Consider the following 20,168-nt stretch of genomic DNA (forward strand, 5'->3'; position numbering starts at 1 on the left):
GGCACTGTAGTCTCTGCAAACTGACCCACTAAATCAAAGAGGAGAATCTGTGGGCTCCATTGTAACTCTCCATTGGACACATTCAGTTTGAACATCAAACCTAGGTCATTCCATCCCCTTGTCCACCATCCTACTGAAAGGAATCAGGAATACTGCTGGTTTCTGGCTCACTTGCCTTGGCATGAAACTGCCAAGGATTTAACAATTCCAAACAGGAGGTTTCAAGCAGCACCCAGTTCAGTGTTTTTCCTTTGGGATTTGCATGCAAATCTTCTGTTGAATGGGCTGCTTGTTGTCCCTCTCCCCCAAAAAATCACAAGAGGGACCAGGCGGTTCATTAACTGGCATTACAATAATTAATATAGTCTTGCACTTGTCTAGCAACTTTCTTCAGAGAATTCAAACTTGCTTTAAGCCTCACAATGCCCAGGTGGAGCAGGTGCTGTGACATCTATTTTCCAGCGTTGGAAATTGAGGTAGAACGCCGTTAAGTAACCTGCCCAAGCTCATACACAACTTTGTGATACAACTGGGAATAGAACTTGGGGAATTAAGCCCTAGACGACACTACGCTTAAAGGAAGTACCAGTGAGCCTGTACGTGTTTATTAGGAAATAGAGGTGGAGCTGGCTTAGATGCACACACCAATGCCAGCCCCTTTGTATAGAGTCCTTTATCCCAGCCAGTCTTACACATGCTTTCACTGGCTCTGCTCCTGGGCTGATCTTTTTCACACTCGCACTGATCCTCAACTAGCATCCTATCCCCTGCCAGAATCACTGCCATGCTGTCGCCACTCCTCATGATTTGATCAACTGAAGAAGGCTGAGATGAGTGGAACCCAGAATGCATTTCTGACTTTTCATTGTTTAACCCCTACCCTGCCCCTGTACACCAGAGGTGTTCAGCAGCTGGCACTCAGGGTGGCTAGACATATCAGGTGCTGGACGGGCATTGCTGCATATGACTTTGTCTTGTTCCTGAAGCGTTAGGCAGCAGGGAAGCAGACGAGTCATTCAGTCATGACCCCTCCCGCTTTTTGAAGTTCTGGGGACTTTTTGTATTTTCTTCTCCTCAAGGAATTTGCATGTGTATGTGCATTGCTCTACTTGCCTCGTAGATCCCAAAGCCAATGGTGTGCATATCCTCCCCCATCTTCCGCTGTCTCCTGCGGTGCTTCTGAATCAGGCCAACCAAGAAGGTGCAGCCCTTCTCAGGATCATTGGGATCCTCATCTTCTTCCTCCAGCTTAATCAAATACTGCGGATTCATCCAGAAGGTATCTGAGAAAACAGAGTTTGTGACACAAACCCCTCAGAGCCTTCTCTGAAACCAGCCCATGCTGAAATTTCTCAGCAGCCCTGTAGCTTGGACGTGTCCTTAAAGATATAGACCTAAACTTTCAAACTGGGGTGCATAAAGAACAGCAACAATGTCCAGATTTATGTCCCTATGCAAGTGGTCTGATTTTTTTCAGAGACGATGATCACCTGCAGCTCCCATTGAAACCAATTTCCCGTGAAGTCAATGGGAGTTGTGGGGACTTAGTACCCCTGAAAATCAGGTTCTAGGTGTCTCAAAATGAGCACCTGATCGCGGAGGCACCCATAGTTGGTGGAAAACGCTGGCCTAAGGGACTTGCCCAAGGCCGCAAAAGAAGTCAACGTGAGAACCAGGATTAGACTCCCCCAAGCTCTCGGGGGCCAGTCCCATGCTTAGACCACTAGTTCATAGCTCTCTGTCTAGACACAGTCCTGGAGAAAGACGTATCCAACTGGTGTTTGGCAGGGACTGTGTGAGAGTTTTAAACAAGTAGTGGATTAAGCCAAGGGCAACTATCTAGATTTTTTTTTTTGAAATCATCAGGGAAAGAATAAATAGGAGTTTAGTGGAAGCTACACTGAAGGATGAGCCACCCCGACTGAGGGGGATTTTATAGAACTCCATGTGCCCTAAGGAATTCTAGCTAGAATAAGTCCATGTGTTTTCTGTGAATGCAGAAGTAGCACTTGGGAAGTCTTACTTGGGTAATTCCTGCAACCCCCAGCAGTGGAGCCACGCCTCCAGTTCCCATCTAGCTTGGTCAGGCTCCACTTCTTGTATTTTTCATTAGTCAGCGTGTCTGGAGTCAGGTTGCAGATCTCAAGGCGGGAGTAATGTCTCAGGAAATCACTGAATGACATCCTGTGAGAAGCAATGCCACACACAAATCATTCTTAGAAGGGGAGACTTCCCACATGCCACTTTTCCTAATCCTCCCTCTAATAACTCTAGCTACGACCTGACACTACAGTTGTTGGCCAGGGTGATGAGGTGCTTTATCCAGTCATTGTGGGGACTTGGGTATTACGTGATTGAAATCCCTCCTACATTTATTACAGGGCCACTACACCGATCCATCAAATTTCTGGTTATCTGGATCCTGGACCCCACATCCAATGGGATAGGCTACAACGTCTCTGCTCAGGTTCGCAGATAGCTGTGCGCTTCCATATTATCCCCAGGCCTATTTATCTGAGTCACTGTTTGTTGGCCTAGGGTATTTATGTTCAAAAATGGAGGAAAACAATCAATCTCCCCTGCTATTAAAAAACCCAGAACTTCTCACCAAAATTCTCCATCTTCATGTCTCCTGGTCAGTCGCTCTCTCACTTCAGGAGCAACACTGTTCCAGTTTGAGCAGCTAGAACATAAAGATGGGAGTTTGCTTAATTGTCAAATGATAGCTCAAAGTCCATCCCTAATGCAGTGACTTTGATGGGGTCACTTTGCTCTCCTGTGGCTCCATGTGATTGCAATATGCTACTGTGCCCAGCTCAGCAGAACTCCCAAACTCAGTGGAGTGTGGTAGCAATTTAGATCATTAAGACACGTACAAATTTTCACAAGTGCCTAGTGATTTTTGGGTGCCTCACTATATGGCGGCCCAGCTCGAGATGCTTTAAAGGAGCCTGAATTCCAGTAAGTGCGGAGCACCTGCCTCTCCCCTGCAAATCAGGCTCCTGCCTGGTGTCTCATTGAACACTACAAAATGGAGGCACTGACACTTTTGAAAAGTTAGGCATTGTGCCGTTAAGAAATGACTGCTTAAATGAACTGTCAATCAGTAGGATAACTCCTTCTGGAAAAGGAGGAACTGGGACCAATGATCTCCGGCCACTGAAGAGAGCAGATCTGTGTTTTCAGTGTAGCAGCAAATATTAAGTTCTTTGTCAAGAATTGTATAATTTTACAAAGATGGTTTCTCCTGAAAATACGACATCTTCTCTGTAGAAGACCATACCGGGAGCCAAGTCTTTATAAAGTCATGCAAGGTGGAAATGACTCAAGGGTTAATAGTAACCCTATACTGTAGCCAAAATACTGTAACTTACATGAGTGTGTGTTACAATAGGGTTTATAAAGAGGGCAGAGCATACTGTAAAGTCTCTGTGGGGAAAGCTATGGTCCTTTTAAACAGCACAAAGCAACACATCAGTTTAGGATAAAAAATGCAGAATGCTGGGTTCAACTGTAACTTCAGGGGGAATTTCATGTAGGGAGAATGCAATTCCCAGTGGAAATTTAGCCATGCCACTGGGGATGAACACCCTCTAGACCTTTCACTCACTTATCATTCCATTTTCCAGTCCACTCCACTTCCCCCCAGGGATTTCGGATTCTGATCAGCTTTTGCATGCTTCCTCGGCAATTCACCTGATGGGATTAGAAGTGCAGAAGGGACTGAGTTACACAGGGAGCCTGTCTTGTAATAAACACAGAAGAAAGCACAGTGGTTGAAATACTTGCACCCCATTCCTTAGCTATTTATGTCATTTTGTACCTGATTATTTAGTTGGAGAGGCAGAAAGCCACATTGGCTTTGGATAAGCTCTGATTACCTAATGCATGCAGACAGGAAATTTAGATTGTGTGCAAATCAAATATCTGTATGCTTGGGGGCAGCCAAAATCATTCTTGTGCTGGAAGAATGACATGTCTAAGAGGGTTTAATAATAAAGAGCGGAGCTGCAGAGGGAATGTGAGGTTATTCACAGCACCACAGCAATTCTTACAGTGTGGTTTTACTCTACAAAGCGCTGGAGTAAAAATGGCACCTTCCTACTCAACCAATCTGTCCCCCACATGTATTGAGAGTCATACCAGCAACTGAGTACATACAGGACACTGGGGTGACTGCTCCTGTTCTTGTAAAGACGGCCACAGGCTCTTTCCTCACCACAAACACTCTGGATCTCAGCGGTGCCAACCCCAACACTGCAGTGCCTCCTAGCACCCCACTGAGGCTTTGGTTTGCCAGTGACTGATCCCTACACAGACACATCAGGGTTAGGACCCGTCTGAACTTTAAAAATCCCAACCAGAAAACAGTGTTATTTGGGAGGAGGCACCGGATTCATTTGAAGTAGGGAATTGCACAATGGCTGTGAGCTTGAAGCCAAGAAAATAGATATGCTTTCTCGTGAGCACTGGTGCACTATGGTGCATGCAGTAGCTGAAACAGCACAGAGAAGCCTGTGGGGCTTACTGGTGGGCCTGAGGTCTGAGAAGGTTAATGGGGGTCTGAAATGAAACAGCCACTAGGAAGAGCCTGCAGAGATTTCAAAAGAGTAAAGCCTGGCCCAGCCTTGGGTATGTCTGAGTCAGGAACAGAAGAACTCCCCACTGACTGCTGTCACTGGGAGGGGGAGAGCCAACAATCAAAGGCTAGCTGCAATCCTGCATGCTGCCAATTCCCATTTAGCTTCATCAGCCTGGATGCAGCACGCCAGGGACTGACACCACTTTCATTTGAGAGGCAGGGGCATTTCAGGAGTAATGAATAGGGGCCTGATCCAAAGACCATTGAAAAATCAATGGAAAGGCCCCCTATGTTTCCATAATCCATCTGCTTCCCTTCTATCCTCTCCCATCTTTCCTTTACCGAGCCAGGCAATTCAACATCTTTCACACAGTGAGATCATCAGTCCCTCCCAGTGGAGCTGCTGGGCAGCTATTCCAGGAGATGAATATGTCGTTCCCCTGGGTATGCATTCCTCTCTCTCATATGTGCATCCTGCTGTTCTCTGAACTGCCTCATTACTCATAGAGTAATAATCACTCACAGTACAGTGTGCTGGGCTTGGATTTCCCACTGGGAGCTCTGTGCATGGACAATTCACAGTATCACGTGCCAAGATTATAAAGTGGTAACAGGACAGTCTAGGACGATGCCATTTTCAAAAGAAAACTCCAAAGGCTGAGGCCCAGAGCAGGGCCGATGGAAGGATGTTTCGCGCCCTATGCGAAACTTCCACCTTGCGCCCCTCCCCCGTCCCCGAGCCCCCACCCTGAGGCACCCCCCCTGCAGCAGCTCCCCACCTCCCCCCCCCACCGCCCCAGCTCACCCCTGCCCTGCCTCCTCCCCAAGCACACCGTCGCTGCTTCACTTCTCTCGCCTCCCAGGCTTGCGGCGCCTAAGCTGATTAGCGCCGCAAGCCTGGGAGGCAGGAGAAATGAAGCAGCCACAGCTTGCTCGGGGAGGAGGCGGGGCAGGGGTGAGCTGGGGCGGGGAGTTCCCCTGCGTGCCGCCTTCCGCCCCCCTTGCTGCAGGCGGCCCTCCCCGCGCTCCACTGCCCCAGCTCCCTCCGCCTAAATGGGGGAAGATCCGGCTGCCGCGGTCGCTGCCAAAGAAAATGGCGCCCCCCAAATCCTAGTGCCCTAGGCGACCGCCTAGGTCGCCTGAATGGTTGCACCAGCCCTGGCCCAGTGAGTCTAAAACACAGGGAAAGTGTGTTAGGGAACATTCTCCTGGGCAACTAGGGGAAAGTGTCTCTCTTCCCCCAAGCCTGTTGGCCTTGATTGGAAAATGACCCAGCTGTTTGTAGAAGAAAGGAGAGTCACATTAACCCAGCACACACTGAGGCTCTGTGTATTGCCTCAGCGACGCCCAATCCACAGAGAGCCACTCTGCATCATTCCAGTGTTCAACCGCTCCAAACGTGGAGAGAACACAGAAAAACGTTACTCTCGCCACCCAATTTTATGCACATTGTTTTAGGTTTTTTTAAATAAAAAAGAGCATTCAATAAGTAATAAGTGATGTTAAAAGTTTTGCATACTGTAAATGTTTGTGAGGTAATTTAACCACAAGAGGGCAGTTGGACTCAACACTTTACGGTATATAGGCTCTCACTGCAAAGGTAGAGATGGTCAGAAAATGGGAGGGAGGGGGTGTAAAATGTTTCTTGCCAAACCCAAAAAGTTTTGTTTTCAGCTGAAAACCTTTTGATTTTTTTCAACGAAAAGCTGAAAGTTGCCATGGAGAGCAGACACGTTTGTGAAAATTGTCACAAATCAAAACCCAATTTTCTGTCAAACTAGTTTGACAGAAAATGTTCAACCTACCCAAAAGGTTTAAAAAAAAACAACAGTGAAATGTGACTGTGACGCAAGCAAGCGGGACACCAGGCAAATACAATCTGTGGACAACGCGAGAGAGGTTACCTCTTCGGCTCCTGTAACGGAGTATGCATGGCCTTTGACCAGCTTCTGAGAAGTGACTGCCTCGGTCTCAGCTGCGCTTGTGATCTGGAAGCACAAAGCAATTCAGTGGTGCTTATTAGCTGCCTGCAAGTCTGAGGATACAACAAACTACAGCTTTTATAAAGCTCCTGTGACAGTGTACCCCATAAGGCTTTATGGGGAGGGGGTGCTTATAAATGTATGTATGACATAACTGGGATATGTTTTGTGCTGTCTGTGCCAGGTAACATATCTCCGTAAAGGTTATGGTCTACTATATCTATTCATCCTATTTGTACATATATATATCATTTTCTACTTGAGGTTAAGAATATGGGCTGTATGCTTGCTTGGTTTCTAAGTAAGCTTTGGGAGGCATTTGGTCGGCTTCTTTAGGAAGGAATTCGCCAGGTTAAGTACCTGATCAGGAAACACTTGGAGAACAATGCATCTTGGAATGCTCCAATCCACATAAGAAGTCTGGACTTTGCATAGGAGGGGGGTCCCCACCCACAAGAGTCTATTTAAACCCGTGGGAGACCCTTCCATTTTGTCTTCAGCTGGCTAAAGAAGGAGCCTCTCCACCCCCCCCAGGATACTTGAAGGAGACTGAAACAAAGGACAGTAACTACAGGGGGTGAGAGTGATTGCTGGACCCAGGCTAAAAGGAGATTAGCCTGTAAAAGGGAGCACTCTGGAACTGGTGAGGAAATTATCTGTATTCAGTTTGATTAGACATAGATTTGCGCATTTTATTTTATTTTGTTTGGTGACTTACTTTGTTCTGTCTGTTACTACTTTGAACCACTTAAATCCTACTGTCTGTATTTAATAAAATCACTTTTTATTTAGTAATTTACTCAGAGTATGTATTAATACCTGGGGGAGCAAACAACTGTGCATATCTCTCTTTCAGTGTTATAGAGGGTGAACAATTTATGAGTTTGCCCTGCATACGCTTTATGCAGGGTAAAACGGGTTTATCTGGGTTTAGACCCCATTGGGAGTTGAGCATCTGAGTGCTAAGGACAAGCACACTTCTGTGAGCTGGTTTCAGGTAAACCTGCAGCTTTGGGACAAGTGATTCAGACCCTGGATCTGTGTTAGAGCCAGACAAGAGTGGCTGGCTCAGCAAGACAGGGTGCTGGAGTCCTGAGCTGGCAGGGAAAACAGGAACAGGGGTAGTCTTTGCACATCGGGTGGTAGCTCCCAAGGGGGTTTCTGTGATCCAACCCGTCACAGCTCCCTTAGAGCAAGAGTTTAGCTGCTGCACAGGGGTACTGGGAGGATCAATTGGGTGTTTGAACAGGAGCTTTGAAACTAGCCAGCTTTCATGTGTCCCAGGGTGCTCTAGTAGTGGCTGCAATCTAAACTTAGCTCTGTGCCATACAGCTGGTATCTAATTCTCCTTGAGCTCTGGAAGAGTTTCTGCTTTTGTAGCAGGATAGGAGTTTACTTCCTGATGTGCCCAGGAAGTTCCCAGTGGCCACAGGTGTGCATAGGACACACATAAAGACCTAAGTGGCCACTGACTTGCTACACTGCAGTATCACAGTTCATGGTAAGCAGCATGAATATCACGGATACACATTTTAGTGCAATGCTGTATGAGTAGCTCAGGTTTTTAGGAGTAGCATTTGGACCCCTGCTCATTGAGATGGCAGAGCTAGAAGAACCAAGGAGACAAGAGCTTGCCCATTGTGCATCTTGCTGCACACTGAACATTCATCCTCACTCAACAGCTGTCTAAATCTGCATAAGAGCTGTATGGTCTTAAAAGGAGCTGGCTGCAAATCCGCCATTTTTTATTTTTAAGGTATGTTATCTAGTGTGCACCAAAGAGCCATGAAATCAGGACTCCTGGGTTCTGATCCATGCTCTGCCACTAATTTGCTGGTAATCTTGGGCATATTGTTTAGCATCAGTTTTCCCCTCTGTAAAATGCAGATAAAACTTCCCTACCTTGCAGGGGTGTTCTGAGGCTGAACTAATTAAAATATTTATAAAACCATTTTGTGCTTCTCTAACACCTTTCAACAAAGGGGCCCAGTGTATTTATTCTCTTTTCCCAGCTAGGAGATTTGAAAACCTGGATCATTCTGGGGTAGAAACCCAGATGTCAGATTCTTATCAAACTGCACGCTAGAAAAACAGGACCTAGAAAATGCAGGGAAATCTTGAGTAGGGAAGTGCACTGTGCTTAGCAAACTATATTTCCCATTGTGAAGTTCCTCTCTCTTATAGCTCTTGGATTTAACTAAAATTTGGAGGAAAAATTTGGGTTTATGTTGTGAATGGAGGTTTTTAAAACTACTTACCCTCCCAACTAAAAAAAATTAAGATCCATGATCCCTAGAAGAGTTGACTACCCCGTACTGACAATACTTAGCAGGCATATAGTGCTTAATATCATCTAAACTTCAATCTATGGTACTAATTTTTGGCTTAAAGCGCCTGTCTTTAGGCCTTTTTCTTTTCCTGGTCTATTTCCTTTAGACATTCTTTGCTTTGTGTTAATTATGGGGGTATGTTCAAATGTTTTAGGCAGTACTAAGCTCTTTTTTTGTTTGTTTATATACAGATAAAGTACACACTATGATGACTGAGATTTTGGCAGTGGACGTATTCTGTTAAAGCCATTTAAAAGCCTGCCAATGTATCTAGCTTCCCTGTTTCAGCCTGGATTTCATGCAACCCTTGGGAACAATTTCTGCAGCAATAAGGTAAAGAGATTTCTGCAATGCTAGTGGCCTGCAGTCCCAACTCTGCAGAAATCCTTGTTAGCAGCAATATGCTGGGATCCCTGCCTAAATATTCTGAGATTCCTTCTTTCCCAAAATCCAAGGCCAGGAATAACTTCCTGCCAAACCAGTGGGATTTATTTAACCCTTTCAGACTCTGATGCAGAGTGGAACGCATGGGTGTGGTACACAATGCAGTTAAATCCAACTCCCATGTAATCTGGGCATATCAGAAGAGTTAATAAATTATCCTTCTAGCTCCAGAGAAAAAAGATCTCTGGCTCTTACATGCCACTAAATCGCTGATCAGTAATGGCTGAGTTTTCCATATTCTGTGATCTGACCCCCCAGAGGATTATGTTGCCCCTGATACTCCTGTACCAAATTCTCTAACCATGAAATAGAGGACAGCTGGCCTCTCTGAGCTAGCAGCCTTAGTAGAAAATTCCAAGGGTTGTGTGGTAACTGAGTGCAGCAATATGCTGATTGCTCCCTATCTACTCCTGCTGCAAGGGATATCGACAGTCTGGTAGAGAGCTGGACTGACTTACGTCAATAGAGCATCCGAGGAGGGAACCTTTTAGAAGAGCTTTCTGGATGATTTTGAACAGGTCAGGTGGTGCCTTTTGCAGCTCATACCACTCTGCAATTCCGCCGGTGAAATCCTCAAAGCCTTCAGTGGTGGATCCTCCAGAGAGAGCCTCGTATGACCCATTCACCCTGCACAAACAACATTTACTGTTTCAACCTTCTCTCTGAGGCAGCTCCTCACCTAGTATAAATTGTCATAGCTAAAACAACAAGGAGTCTGGTGGCACCTTAAAGACTAACAGATTTATTTGGGCATAAGCTTTCGTGAGTAAAAACCTCACTTCTTCGGATGCATCCGAAGAAGTGAGGTTTTTACTCACGAAAGCTTATGCCCAAATAAATCTGTTAGTCTTTAAGGTGCCACCAGACTCCTTGTTGTTTTTGTAGATACAGACTAACACGGCTACCCCCTGATACTTGTCATAGCTAAGATGAAGTCAATGGAGCTCCACTGATTTCAATTTAGCTACGACAATTTATACCAGCTGAGGATCTAGCCTCTCCATCTATGTTTTTCCTACCTCTTCATGGCAGAAAAGCCAAACGTAGGAACTAACATGCTGTACGTCAGGAATGTGGGTTTGTATGCCCAAACATGCAATGACAAATGCTCAAGACTGTATGTAACCAAGCACGTGCCCCCCTCTGCCCCCAGGTTCAATACAGCAACTAGACCTCAGACTCCTTTATACCTCAGCTGGTATAAGTCAGCACAGTTCCACTGAAGTCAAGGATCTGGCCCTGTACATTCGGAATAGGGTTCCCACTACTAGATGCAAGAATTCCTTCCTGAGACTGGAACATCAGACTTGGGTGTCCTCACTATGAATCAGAGGTTTGTACACACTGGACTGGAATACCATGAGCTCCCCAGAGGTCAGCTGGCTAACAAGGCAGTGTGACTGGTATTCTGTCATGACCTGCTTGCGACATGTGTAATGTTTCTTCCATAACCTGGACTACCAGAGATAAAGTACAGAGAAAAGGTTTGGCCCCAGAAGAAACCACAAACATTAGCATTTTCAGCTACAGCCTGTAGCATCTGTCACAAACCCACGTTATACAATCAGCTGAAGCAGTCAGTGATCGGTATCCTAGAAGATTTAGAAGACTAATTAGACTGACTCTACCTCCATATAGTTCCAGATATAGGACAGATACTCCACCAGATATTAGCTTAGGCATGAGGAGGTCAAAAGGGGAAGCAGAAAGGAAGAAGTCTCATTTGTTTTTAAAAATTGGCCCTTTACTTACTTGGCATAGGCCTTCTCCAGCAGAGCACTCCAAAACTCGCTCCCCTCTGCTGAGTGAACGAAGAGCAACTCTCCGTTTTTGGTGGGGAGCTTGTCGTCAACAACAACATCCACCCACTCTCCATACTGCCAGAACTGAAAGAGAGAATGAAAAGGACCTGGTTGCTGATGATTGCCACGTGCGTGGGTTACAATGCCATGCCCTGGACAGAACCTTCACAATTGAGTCTCACGTCAGTGCATGTCCTCTCTTGCATTCTCTTCTATTCTCCTTGGTTTTGTCTCCCTGTTCTCTGCCTGGCTACTCATTAAACATTTTTCTTCAGCTTTTAGTTCACTGTAATAATCTTGCATGGATTTTTGTGCTTTGAACATGTAAAGTATGTATTGTTATGTGGTTAACTATATGGCACAAGCATGTGATGTAACAGCAGCTGTTCTGTGAGCTTTAGGGTTATTTGATTAACTCTCCTTGCTTAGTTTGCTGCAGAGATGGATAAACTAGTTTGGATACATTTAAGAGTAAAGCAGATCCTTCATTCGAACCTCAACCTGAATCACAATGGGACTTTTCTGAAGTTCAAAAAGATCTGGATAACTCACACAACTGGGCACTCTCAGGAAAAAAAAGTGTCAGTGCCAAAACAGTGTACAAGAAATTGCTCTCCTGGTATTTCTGGATCCATTGATAGGAGGAAGTTCTGGAAAGTTTGTTCTTATCAGATTAGCAGCCCACATTGCAAACTGAAGGGCCCCCTAACTCCAGTTTTACACCAGTGAGATTCCATTGACTTCCCTGGAGTTACTCCAGATTTACATCAGTGTAGGAGAGAGAAGAATAAGGCCCAAGGAGTTTGGAAAGTTCAGGGTTTGGGTAAGCATGAGCTTTCAGTCTTGTGAACAACTGACTTGCTTTGACCTTTTGAAGTTTGCCACAAGTTTGTGGTTCTCTGCCATAGACATCAAGCGATACCTTGGTTACCACAGCCAGTGTTAACCCAGGTTGTATTACTGCTTGGGTTATGATAAGCAGTAAGAGGGCTGTTGACTGAATATTTAGAAGCACCTGCTTAGAACCATGGTACTGACTCAGTCAGCATTCCACCCCCTATCACAACGTTGCTTGGGAAACTTCCCATAAGAAGCCAGGTCTGCTAAGGCCTTTACCCCCAGTGTGAGGAAATCTAAATTTTTCTGCAACTCTCTAGCTGGTCAACTAATGCTAATGATCTTGGCTGGAAGTACCTCCTTCTGCTTAACTCCCCAGACAGATAATGGTTTCCGTATCCAGTCCGGCAGGGGGTCTCTGGCAGAATTCTGCCTTATTCTGAGATGCTTCACTTCTCCGTTCTGGAGTGAGAACGGAGGGAATGGCCCTTTGTGGAGACTACACAGTGGATCTGGACAACAAACACTACAGGACTGGAATGAAACCCACACTCCAGTCTGACAGACCACCACTGATCTTTGAGAGACACAATAACCAAAATATGCCGTTTCAGTTCTTCGGCTGGTGTAAATTGGTGCAGCTCCATTAACTTCAATGGAACTATACCAATTTACATGAGGTGATCCAGCCCACCATGTTCCTGACATTCTGTCACTATATGACTCTTTAGCAAAAGGCAGAAGCCAGGTACCTGGAAGTGGAAGATTCCTGCATATTTGTCCTGGAAGCTCTGATCTTTGGGAACAACTCTGGCCAGAATCTCTTCATTCAGGGTAAGAGACGCAATGGCTGCCAGCAGCCAGCAGTCACCTGTGAATACACCAGAAAGTATTAGCCCTTAGTTTTTGTACTGTGAAGGAATTTCGGTATGCCTGAGCATAGGGTCAGGGAAGGATTTCACCTCGGCTTCATTCTATGCTTCTACTTTTCTGGGAGCTCAGCGACTTGACATAACTCATCAGACCGTCAAGCCTATAACCAGGTGGTCAAGTCCTGGGTCTGCCAGAAAATCTTGTTTGGTTTCTTAATGAATGGAAGCATTGCTATAGTAATGGTGGTGGTGATAAATAACCAACATGCATGGCCCCTCTCAATGCGCTTGACAAACTTTACAAATAATTGCAAACTTTCCGCACTAGCATCACTTGACCCATCACTGAAATGCAGCCGTGACGCTGGCAAACCAGGTGCTAGCTCTTGCCAAGGCTTTAGGTCTCAGCCAAGCACTGAAAATTTATTGCTGGAAACCAATCTTTCACACCTGTGTGTAAGTATGGTTCAGATGGATATTGAACTTATAACAACACGTTTAGTGTTTAGACTTTAATGCATGCAGCAATTTACAAGCATTTCGTAATCTCACTTGTACTATCTCTATCACATGCTATAAGGTAATATTTAAGTTTTTGCTTTATAAAACTAAAAAATGTTTTCTCTGAAACTGTCAGCCTGTCGTTCCTGCCTGATGGACAAGAGCTGATCCCTTCTACCAAAACTAAATGGGCCATTGTGAGACATCGCAATACAAAGACTTTGTTAATTGCCCCTACACAGCCATGAAGATGCTACGTGCAAAAGGGCTCATCTCATCAGCTTGAATTCTGGAAGAAGGAAAGTGAGATAGCGAACAAGAAAATTTGTAATCTCCTGCTGTTGGACTCTCACAGGGCTGGAGCTAGGAAACAAAAGCAGAGATCCCCGGGATCAACCTGGGTTAGCCCTAAGAGACATTCAGTGCTGACAGATTACTACAACTCTGTCACCTTTTGGAACCATAGACTGTAACTCATTTTTGCATATGTTTGCCTGCTTTAACCTGTAAATAACTCTCAATTTCTTTTTCCTAGTTAATAAATCCTTAATTAGTTTACTATAGGATTGGCTACAAGCGTTATCTTTGGTGTGAGATCGGAGGTACCAGTTGACCTGTGGTAAGTGACTAGTCTCTTGGGACTGGAAGCAACTTGAATCTTTTGTGATCTTTGATGGATAGCAACCAACTATCACTAAGTCCAGCTTGCCTGGGTGACAAGATAGACTGGAATGTCCGTGACTCCATAGTAACGCTGTTATAGTGCTTCAGGAGTTCATATTTGTTACTGGGTTGGTGAAGTCTAATTAGAGAACATACCACCAGTTTAGGGTGTCTGCCCTGCTTTTTGACAGTCTTCCTCGAGGTTGCCACCCACAGTCATGAACGACTCCAGACAGCGTGACACCAATCACCACTGCAGTAGAAGACAGCAGCCTTTACAAAACATGAAGTGATGTTGATTCTGATGAAAGGTGCTGGATTGTCAGCCCCGGTGAGTGAAGTCCTCTGTCAAACCACAGCACAGGTAGCAGCACTGGAAATTTCTGCATACACTGCCCTGCCAATGTGCCTCAATCCTGATCTGGAGACATGCCTTCTAGTGGTGGGGTGGCAGGTAATTTACAGTCAATGGCCCAGTCAATTCAATGCCTGTCTGATGAGTTTTGTTGTAGGCGGCCTTTAAACAGCACCCAGCCTAGGGTGACCAGATGACAGAAGTGAAATATTGGGACGCGGGGGGGCAGAGCAAAAAAAACAAGACCCTCCTCCGCGCGCGCCTGGACCCTCCCCCCACCCAGCGCCAGAGGGTGCACTCAGGCCACATCCCCCAGCCCCCTCCCTCCGCCCACTCTCGGCCAACTGCCACTCATCCCCTCCCGCTCTGCTCGGAACGTACCAACGCTGCAGATGGGGGTGGGGAGCCGATGGCCAAACACACGCCTCCCCTCACACCCCGCACTGGGGCTGGACCGGCACGTGTGGGAGAACCCGCCCGACGGGATACCAGGCTACTGGCCCTTTAAAGGGACGGAGAAGCGTCTGGTTCGCGGCCGGATCGCGGTGCCCACAAGTGCGGCCCCATGGCCCTGCCCGAGGGCCGGCCCCGAGAGCACTGCCTCCACCTCGGCCTCCCCACGGGTCTCCCGTCCCTGCAGCATCATCACCCCATCCCGCACGGGCTACCCAGAGCGGCATCGGACCCCCCCCCCCTCCCTCCCAGAGCCTGCCTGGCACAGTCCCCCCCACCGCAGTGCTAGCCTCAGGATCCAGCAGGCAGGTCCCATCCGGGGACCCCAGCGCCCCGCACCCACTTACTGCTGCACTCCGGGTCGGCGCAGCGCTTGCACTCGGCGAAGCACCGGTCCAGGTGCTTGGCAGCCAAGCAGAGGGGCCACTGTGCGGGCAGGAGCAGGGCGACTAGGGTGAGGAGCAGGAGGGAGAAGCGCGGCTGTGCTGCAGCCATGTTCGCAGGGCTGGCAGCGGGGGGAGGAGGGAGTGTCCCTCTGGCTCCTGTCTGTGTAGCTCGTGCACGGGTCAGGTTGAAGGGGGTAGGGGCGGGGGGGGGGGCTCGCTGCCGGCGCCTACAAGCCCCGCCCCTGCCTCTGTGCATGCCTGGGGAGTGGGGCTGCAGCACTCTGCAGGCGCCTGCTGGCCGGCCAGAACTCAGCTGCACTGCCCCAGGGCTCGGAAGAAGAGATGAGCAGTGCCGGCTTGCCGCGGTCCCCCCGATATCAGGACAAAGTGCATCCCGACCAATGTAAGGTCGGGACGCGGGACAAGTCCCCTAAAATCAGGACTGTCCCGATAAAATCAGGACGTCTGGTCACCCTAACCAGCCGTACATTACACAACAAGTTTGGTGTGGCTTGGCCCATCAAACAAACATTAGCAATGGATGAAACCGGCTTCAGTATGTGCATTTAAAAAGAAGATGCAGTTAGGACTGGGATCCCTGCGTCCTTCTGCTGCAAAGATAATGCCAGTTAACCTTGCTGAATCAGCAGGACGATTCCTTGGCTTCTCCAGGCCTGCAGGGCTCACTCTCCTTTCAGGACATTAGCTGCCTGACCTATTCAGGAATGTAGAGCCTCCTTCCCTGTTCTAAGCCATCACTTTTGACTCTAGGCATAACTGACAGATAGGCATAATTGTAGGCCATTTCCATGCAAATGCTGCATTGTATCCAAGAATAGGTGGAAATGGGCTGTTTGTGATTCCTTAACACTGTTGTCTACAATGGGCCTTGGACACCTTTTCAGCTGTTCCTGGAAGAAATGCAGAACCCCAGCGTGGGCTCAATTAGTTTGAAAGTAGTTGAATATTAGCTCTGTATCCCTTTGATTAGTTTGTTGTGAACCCTGTTATGGGGCTCGCTGCCTTCTGTGTTTGTGGGTATTTACTAGACTCTGTTTTTAGGGATTCACCTTTGCCCAGATTTCTTTTTCTTTGTTTGTTCTGTAAAAGGCAAACGATACAACAAGCTCCACTTCGTAAATGCATTTTATGTATTTTAAAGAAAACGAGCCGTTCTGTGCTTATCTCAAATTAAGGAATGGAGCAGCACTGGGAGGAAGAAAACGTGGTGGCTCTAGGCACGTACAGCAGCTCCGAGCGTGTTCCTCTCTTCGTAGGGCCAGTACTTGCCTAGGCAAGCAGAGGACGTGTTTTCCCCACCCCACACACACTCCTCTCCAGTTCATGAGCAACTGCAGATTTGCTCTTGCAGACGTACCCTAGGGACCGAAGCTTTCACAAATTCCCACGTACAGCATCCTCCTAAATGATCTTTATAAACCGAGGTCCTTCAGTCTCCCAACCTTTCTGATTTGTCTCTGTGGAAATTCACTGAAGCCCTTCTGATCCAGCCCAAAGTTCCAGCTCCTGGGACTTGCCATCCATGAGTCAGGAAAGCTCTGAAGGCCAGCCCTGTTTCTTAGTGCGGTATGCCCTTCTGCCCTCTCTGGGACAAAGCCAACATACACTCTGGCTGTAGGCTGGAGCCTCGCATTCAGTACCAGCAATGATGTACTTTTCCTACAGACAGACAGAAAAACATGCTTTCGCGAAGGGGAGGGAGAGGAGACGGACTCCATACAAATAGCAATTTATCTATTTTTGTAGTTATTCTTGGAAATAATAAACATGAGTTCAATAGTGAAAGATCACCTTTATGTGCAATGACAGACCCTTTGAGCAGCATGTTAATGAGATGTCTAGTGCTTTTAAAGAGCCTCACGATCCCAAAGAGCTGAGTTCCAGGGTATGCTCCTTTGACTGCACTTTTCCAACTGATTTTTTTCTCCTGTAGCATATAAGGGAAGGCTCCGCTGATTAGAGCAGGACTCCTGGATTCCATTCCCCTTTCTGACATTGCCTTGCTTTATGACTTTGGGTAAGACAAGGTCTATGCCTCAGTTTCCCCCATCTCTAAAATAAGTAGTGCTCGTCATCTCCCTGTGCACCCCAAATATAGAAGAGAGCCTTGAGATGAGGTGTTGGAGAACAAAAGGGCTGTTGGGGATTGTGGGGTCCAAGACTCATGGCAAGAGGGGGCTGGATGGAGCAGCAGTTAACCGATGGCTGTCAGATGGCCAGCTATCACCACTGGAAAGAAGATCAAAGTCTTGTGAATGGGAGCAAGAGAAGGGTTCATATGGGTGTCTGGGAGAAAGTCTGGAGTGGGGTCATTTAGCCTTAATCCACCTTCAAGTGCTGCCACAAACTTAACTGCTGCAGCACAAACACCATTCTTTTGAGAAGTATGGGGATCTTGTAACTTCCTTGCACCCCCTCTGTTTTGCAGTTTTTCTCTGTCAAGATCCCGGTGGCTGGATTTATCCCTCAGCACATCTCAAGGAAGAGCTGTAGGGGTGGATTTTTAAAATAATATGCAGACCTGAGTCACTCTTCCTTTTCTCATTTCCTATACTAAATGGCATGAAACGTAAATAAACCTTAAAACCCACCCCTTAGCCAAGCACCAATGGCCAGCTCTGTTGCTGTAGAGGAGTCCTTGCTAGCTGGGATGTTATTTTTCCAGGAAAGGACCACTGAACAAACACACTTCCAGCTGGAATGACTCTAGCTGTAGATTAAAGTACAATGACAGAGAGCAGAAGTCAATTTCTCATGAGAGAGCACAGTGTGCATGTCTCCTCTGTAAGACGCTTCATCAGTTCTGCCTCACAAAATAGCAACTGCTCTTGCAGACTCCTTAAAAATGTAAAAATGAAGAATAGGGGAAGTCATAATAGGAACAGAGCTCCACGCACTCTAGATCCATTTTGGAACGCCACAGTGCTCAGGAAATGGGCAGAGGATATGGACACAAGGCATTGGGGGTATGAAATACATTCTTAACACATCTTATAGTGATAGACTCAAAGAGCTCAATCCATTTAGCTTAACAAAGAGAAGGCTAAGGGGTGACTTGATTACCGTCTATAACAGGGGTGGGAAACTACGGCCTGCAAGGTGTTTTAAGGTGGCCCACAAGCCACACCATGCAGCTTGCCCCTGCTCCGGCCGGGGCACTGGGTTGGGGCCGCACCACGTGGCTCGGTCCTGCTCTGGCTGGGGTGCAGGGTCGGGGCCATACCATGCAGCTCTCAGAAGCCGCGGCCTGGCCCCGCTCCGGCTCTTACGCGCTCCAATGGGAGCTGCAGGGGTGGTGCCTGCAGACGGGGCAGCGCGCAGAGCCACCTGGCCGCGCCTTCGCATAGAAGCCGGAGAGGGGACATGCCACTGCTTCCGGGAGCCACTTAAGGTAAACACCGCTTGGAGCCTGCCCCCATGAGCCTCTCCCCATGCCCCAATCCCCTGATCCCCCTCCCACTCTCCAAACCCCTCGATCTCAGCCCAGAGCACCCTCCTTCACCCCAAACTTCTCATCCCCAGCCCTGCCCCAGAGCCCACACCCCCAGCCAGAACCTGCACCCCTTCCCACACCGCTGCCCCAGCCCTGATCCCCCTTCCGCCCTCCGAACCCCTCGGTCCCAGCCCAGAGCAGCCTCCTACACCCCAAACTCCTCATCCCCAGAGCCTGCAACCCAACCAAATTTTGTGAGCATTCATGGCCCTCCATACAATTTCTATTCCCCGATGTGGCCCTTGGGCCAAAAAGTTGGCCCACCCCTGGTCTATAAGTACCTATATTGGAAGCAAATATTTAATAATGAGCTCTTCAATCTAGACGAGAAAGGTATAACATGATCCAATGGCTGGAAATTGAAGCTAGACAAATTCAGACTGGAATAAGGTGTAATCTTTTAATGGTGAGAATAATTAAGCATTGGAACAATTTAACAAGGGTCATGGTGGATTCTCCATCACTGACAATTTTTAAATCAAGCTTGGATGCTTTTCTAAAAGCTCTGCTCTAGGAATCATTTTGAGGAAGTTCTCTGGCCTGTGCTAAGCAGGAGGTCAGACTAGATGATCACAATGGTCCTTTCTGGCCTTGGATGAGTTTGCAATTAGTTACAAACACCTCTGGCCCCTGCTGCATGGGTTATTCAGAGCCTCACAATGATCTTATTTGTGGAGGGAAAGGTTGCAGGGCCCCTTGCAACAAACCCTCTAGGCTAATGAGTGCAGAGGCCTCATGCTCTCCCCTACACAGCCTGCCAGCACAGAAGTGCTATTGTGCCTCTGTTTTTCTACCAAGGAATCCCCAAACAAACAGTCACGCGCTCCGCTCGGATTCAGATGCACTTGGAAAAGAATGCCCAGAAATTCCTTCCACATTGAGGATCTTGTTTTTACACAAGTTCTTCTTTCTTAATCCTTAAACTGAGAGGGTTTTGGTCACTAGCTCACTCTGTCTCCACCAGGGACAATTAAAGAAGTTATTGGCCCAGAGGAAAGGGAAAGGAGGTTTAAGGAAGATCAGAGCTCTTCCTAAAATCCTGGAGCCATTGACAGGTATAGATTGGACTGGTATTTTGGCTAAGATGCTGTGATGGGTTGGATCACAGAAACCCCCGTGGGAGCTGCCACCCAATGTGCAAAGACTACCCCTGCTTCTGTTTTCCCTGCCAGCTCAGGCCTCCAGCACCCTGTCTTCCTGAGCCAGACTCTCCCATCTGCTCCAACACGGACCCAGGGTCTGAATCACTAGCCCCAAAAGCTGCAAGTTTACCTGAAAACAGCTCACAGAAATGTGCTTGTCTTCAGCACTCAGATGCCCAACTCCCAATGGGGTCTAAACCCAGATAAATCCGTTTTACCCTGCATAAAGCTTATGTAGGGCAAACTCATAAATTGTTCGCCCTCTATAACACTGATAGAGAGATATGCACAGTTGTTTGCTCCCC

At 47.3% G+C, this 20,168-nt stretch overlaps 1 protein-coding gene across 1 annotated transcript in view; it reads right to left on the reverse strand.

The window, feature by feature from the left end:
• CAPN2 (calpain 2) overlaps nt 1-20,168 on the reverse strand; it is a 54,449-nt gene that overhangs the window by 19,212 nt on the left and 15,069 nt on the right. Inside the window, exons 3-10 of the mRNA XM_065590630.1 lie at nt 12,730-12,848; nt 11,091-11,224; nt 9,797-9,965; nt 6,487-6,570; nt 3,611-3,696; nt 2,609-2,683; nt 2,024-2,184; nt 1,114-1,283 (exon numbers count right to left, since the gene is read on the reverse strand). Coding sequence (XP_065446702.1) covers nt 1,114-1,283; nt 2,024-2,184; nt 2,609-2,683; nt 3,611-3,696; nt 6,487-6,570; nt 9,797-9,965; nt 11,091-11,224; nt 12,730-12,848 — 998 coding nt within the window. The remainder of the gene's footprint in view (nt 1-1,113; nt 1,284-2,023; nt 2,185-2,608; nt 2,684-3,610; nt 3,697-6,486; nt 6,571-9,796; nt 9,966-11,090; nt 11,225-12,729; nt 12,849-20,168) is intronic.

This window comes from Chrysemys picta, chromosome 3 (assembly GCF_011386835.1).
Source record: "Chrysemys picta bellii isolate R12L10 chromosome 3, ASM1138683v2, whole genome shotgun sequence".
Taxonomy (NCBI): domain Eukaryota; kingdom Metazoa; phylum Chordata; order Testudines; family Emydidae; genus Chrysemys; species Chrysemys picta.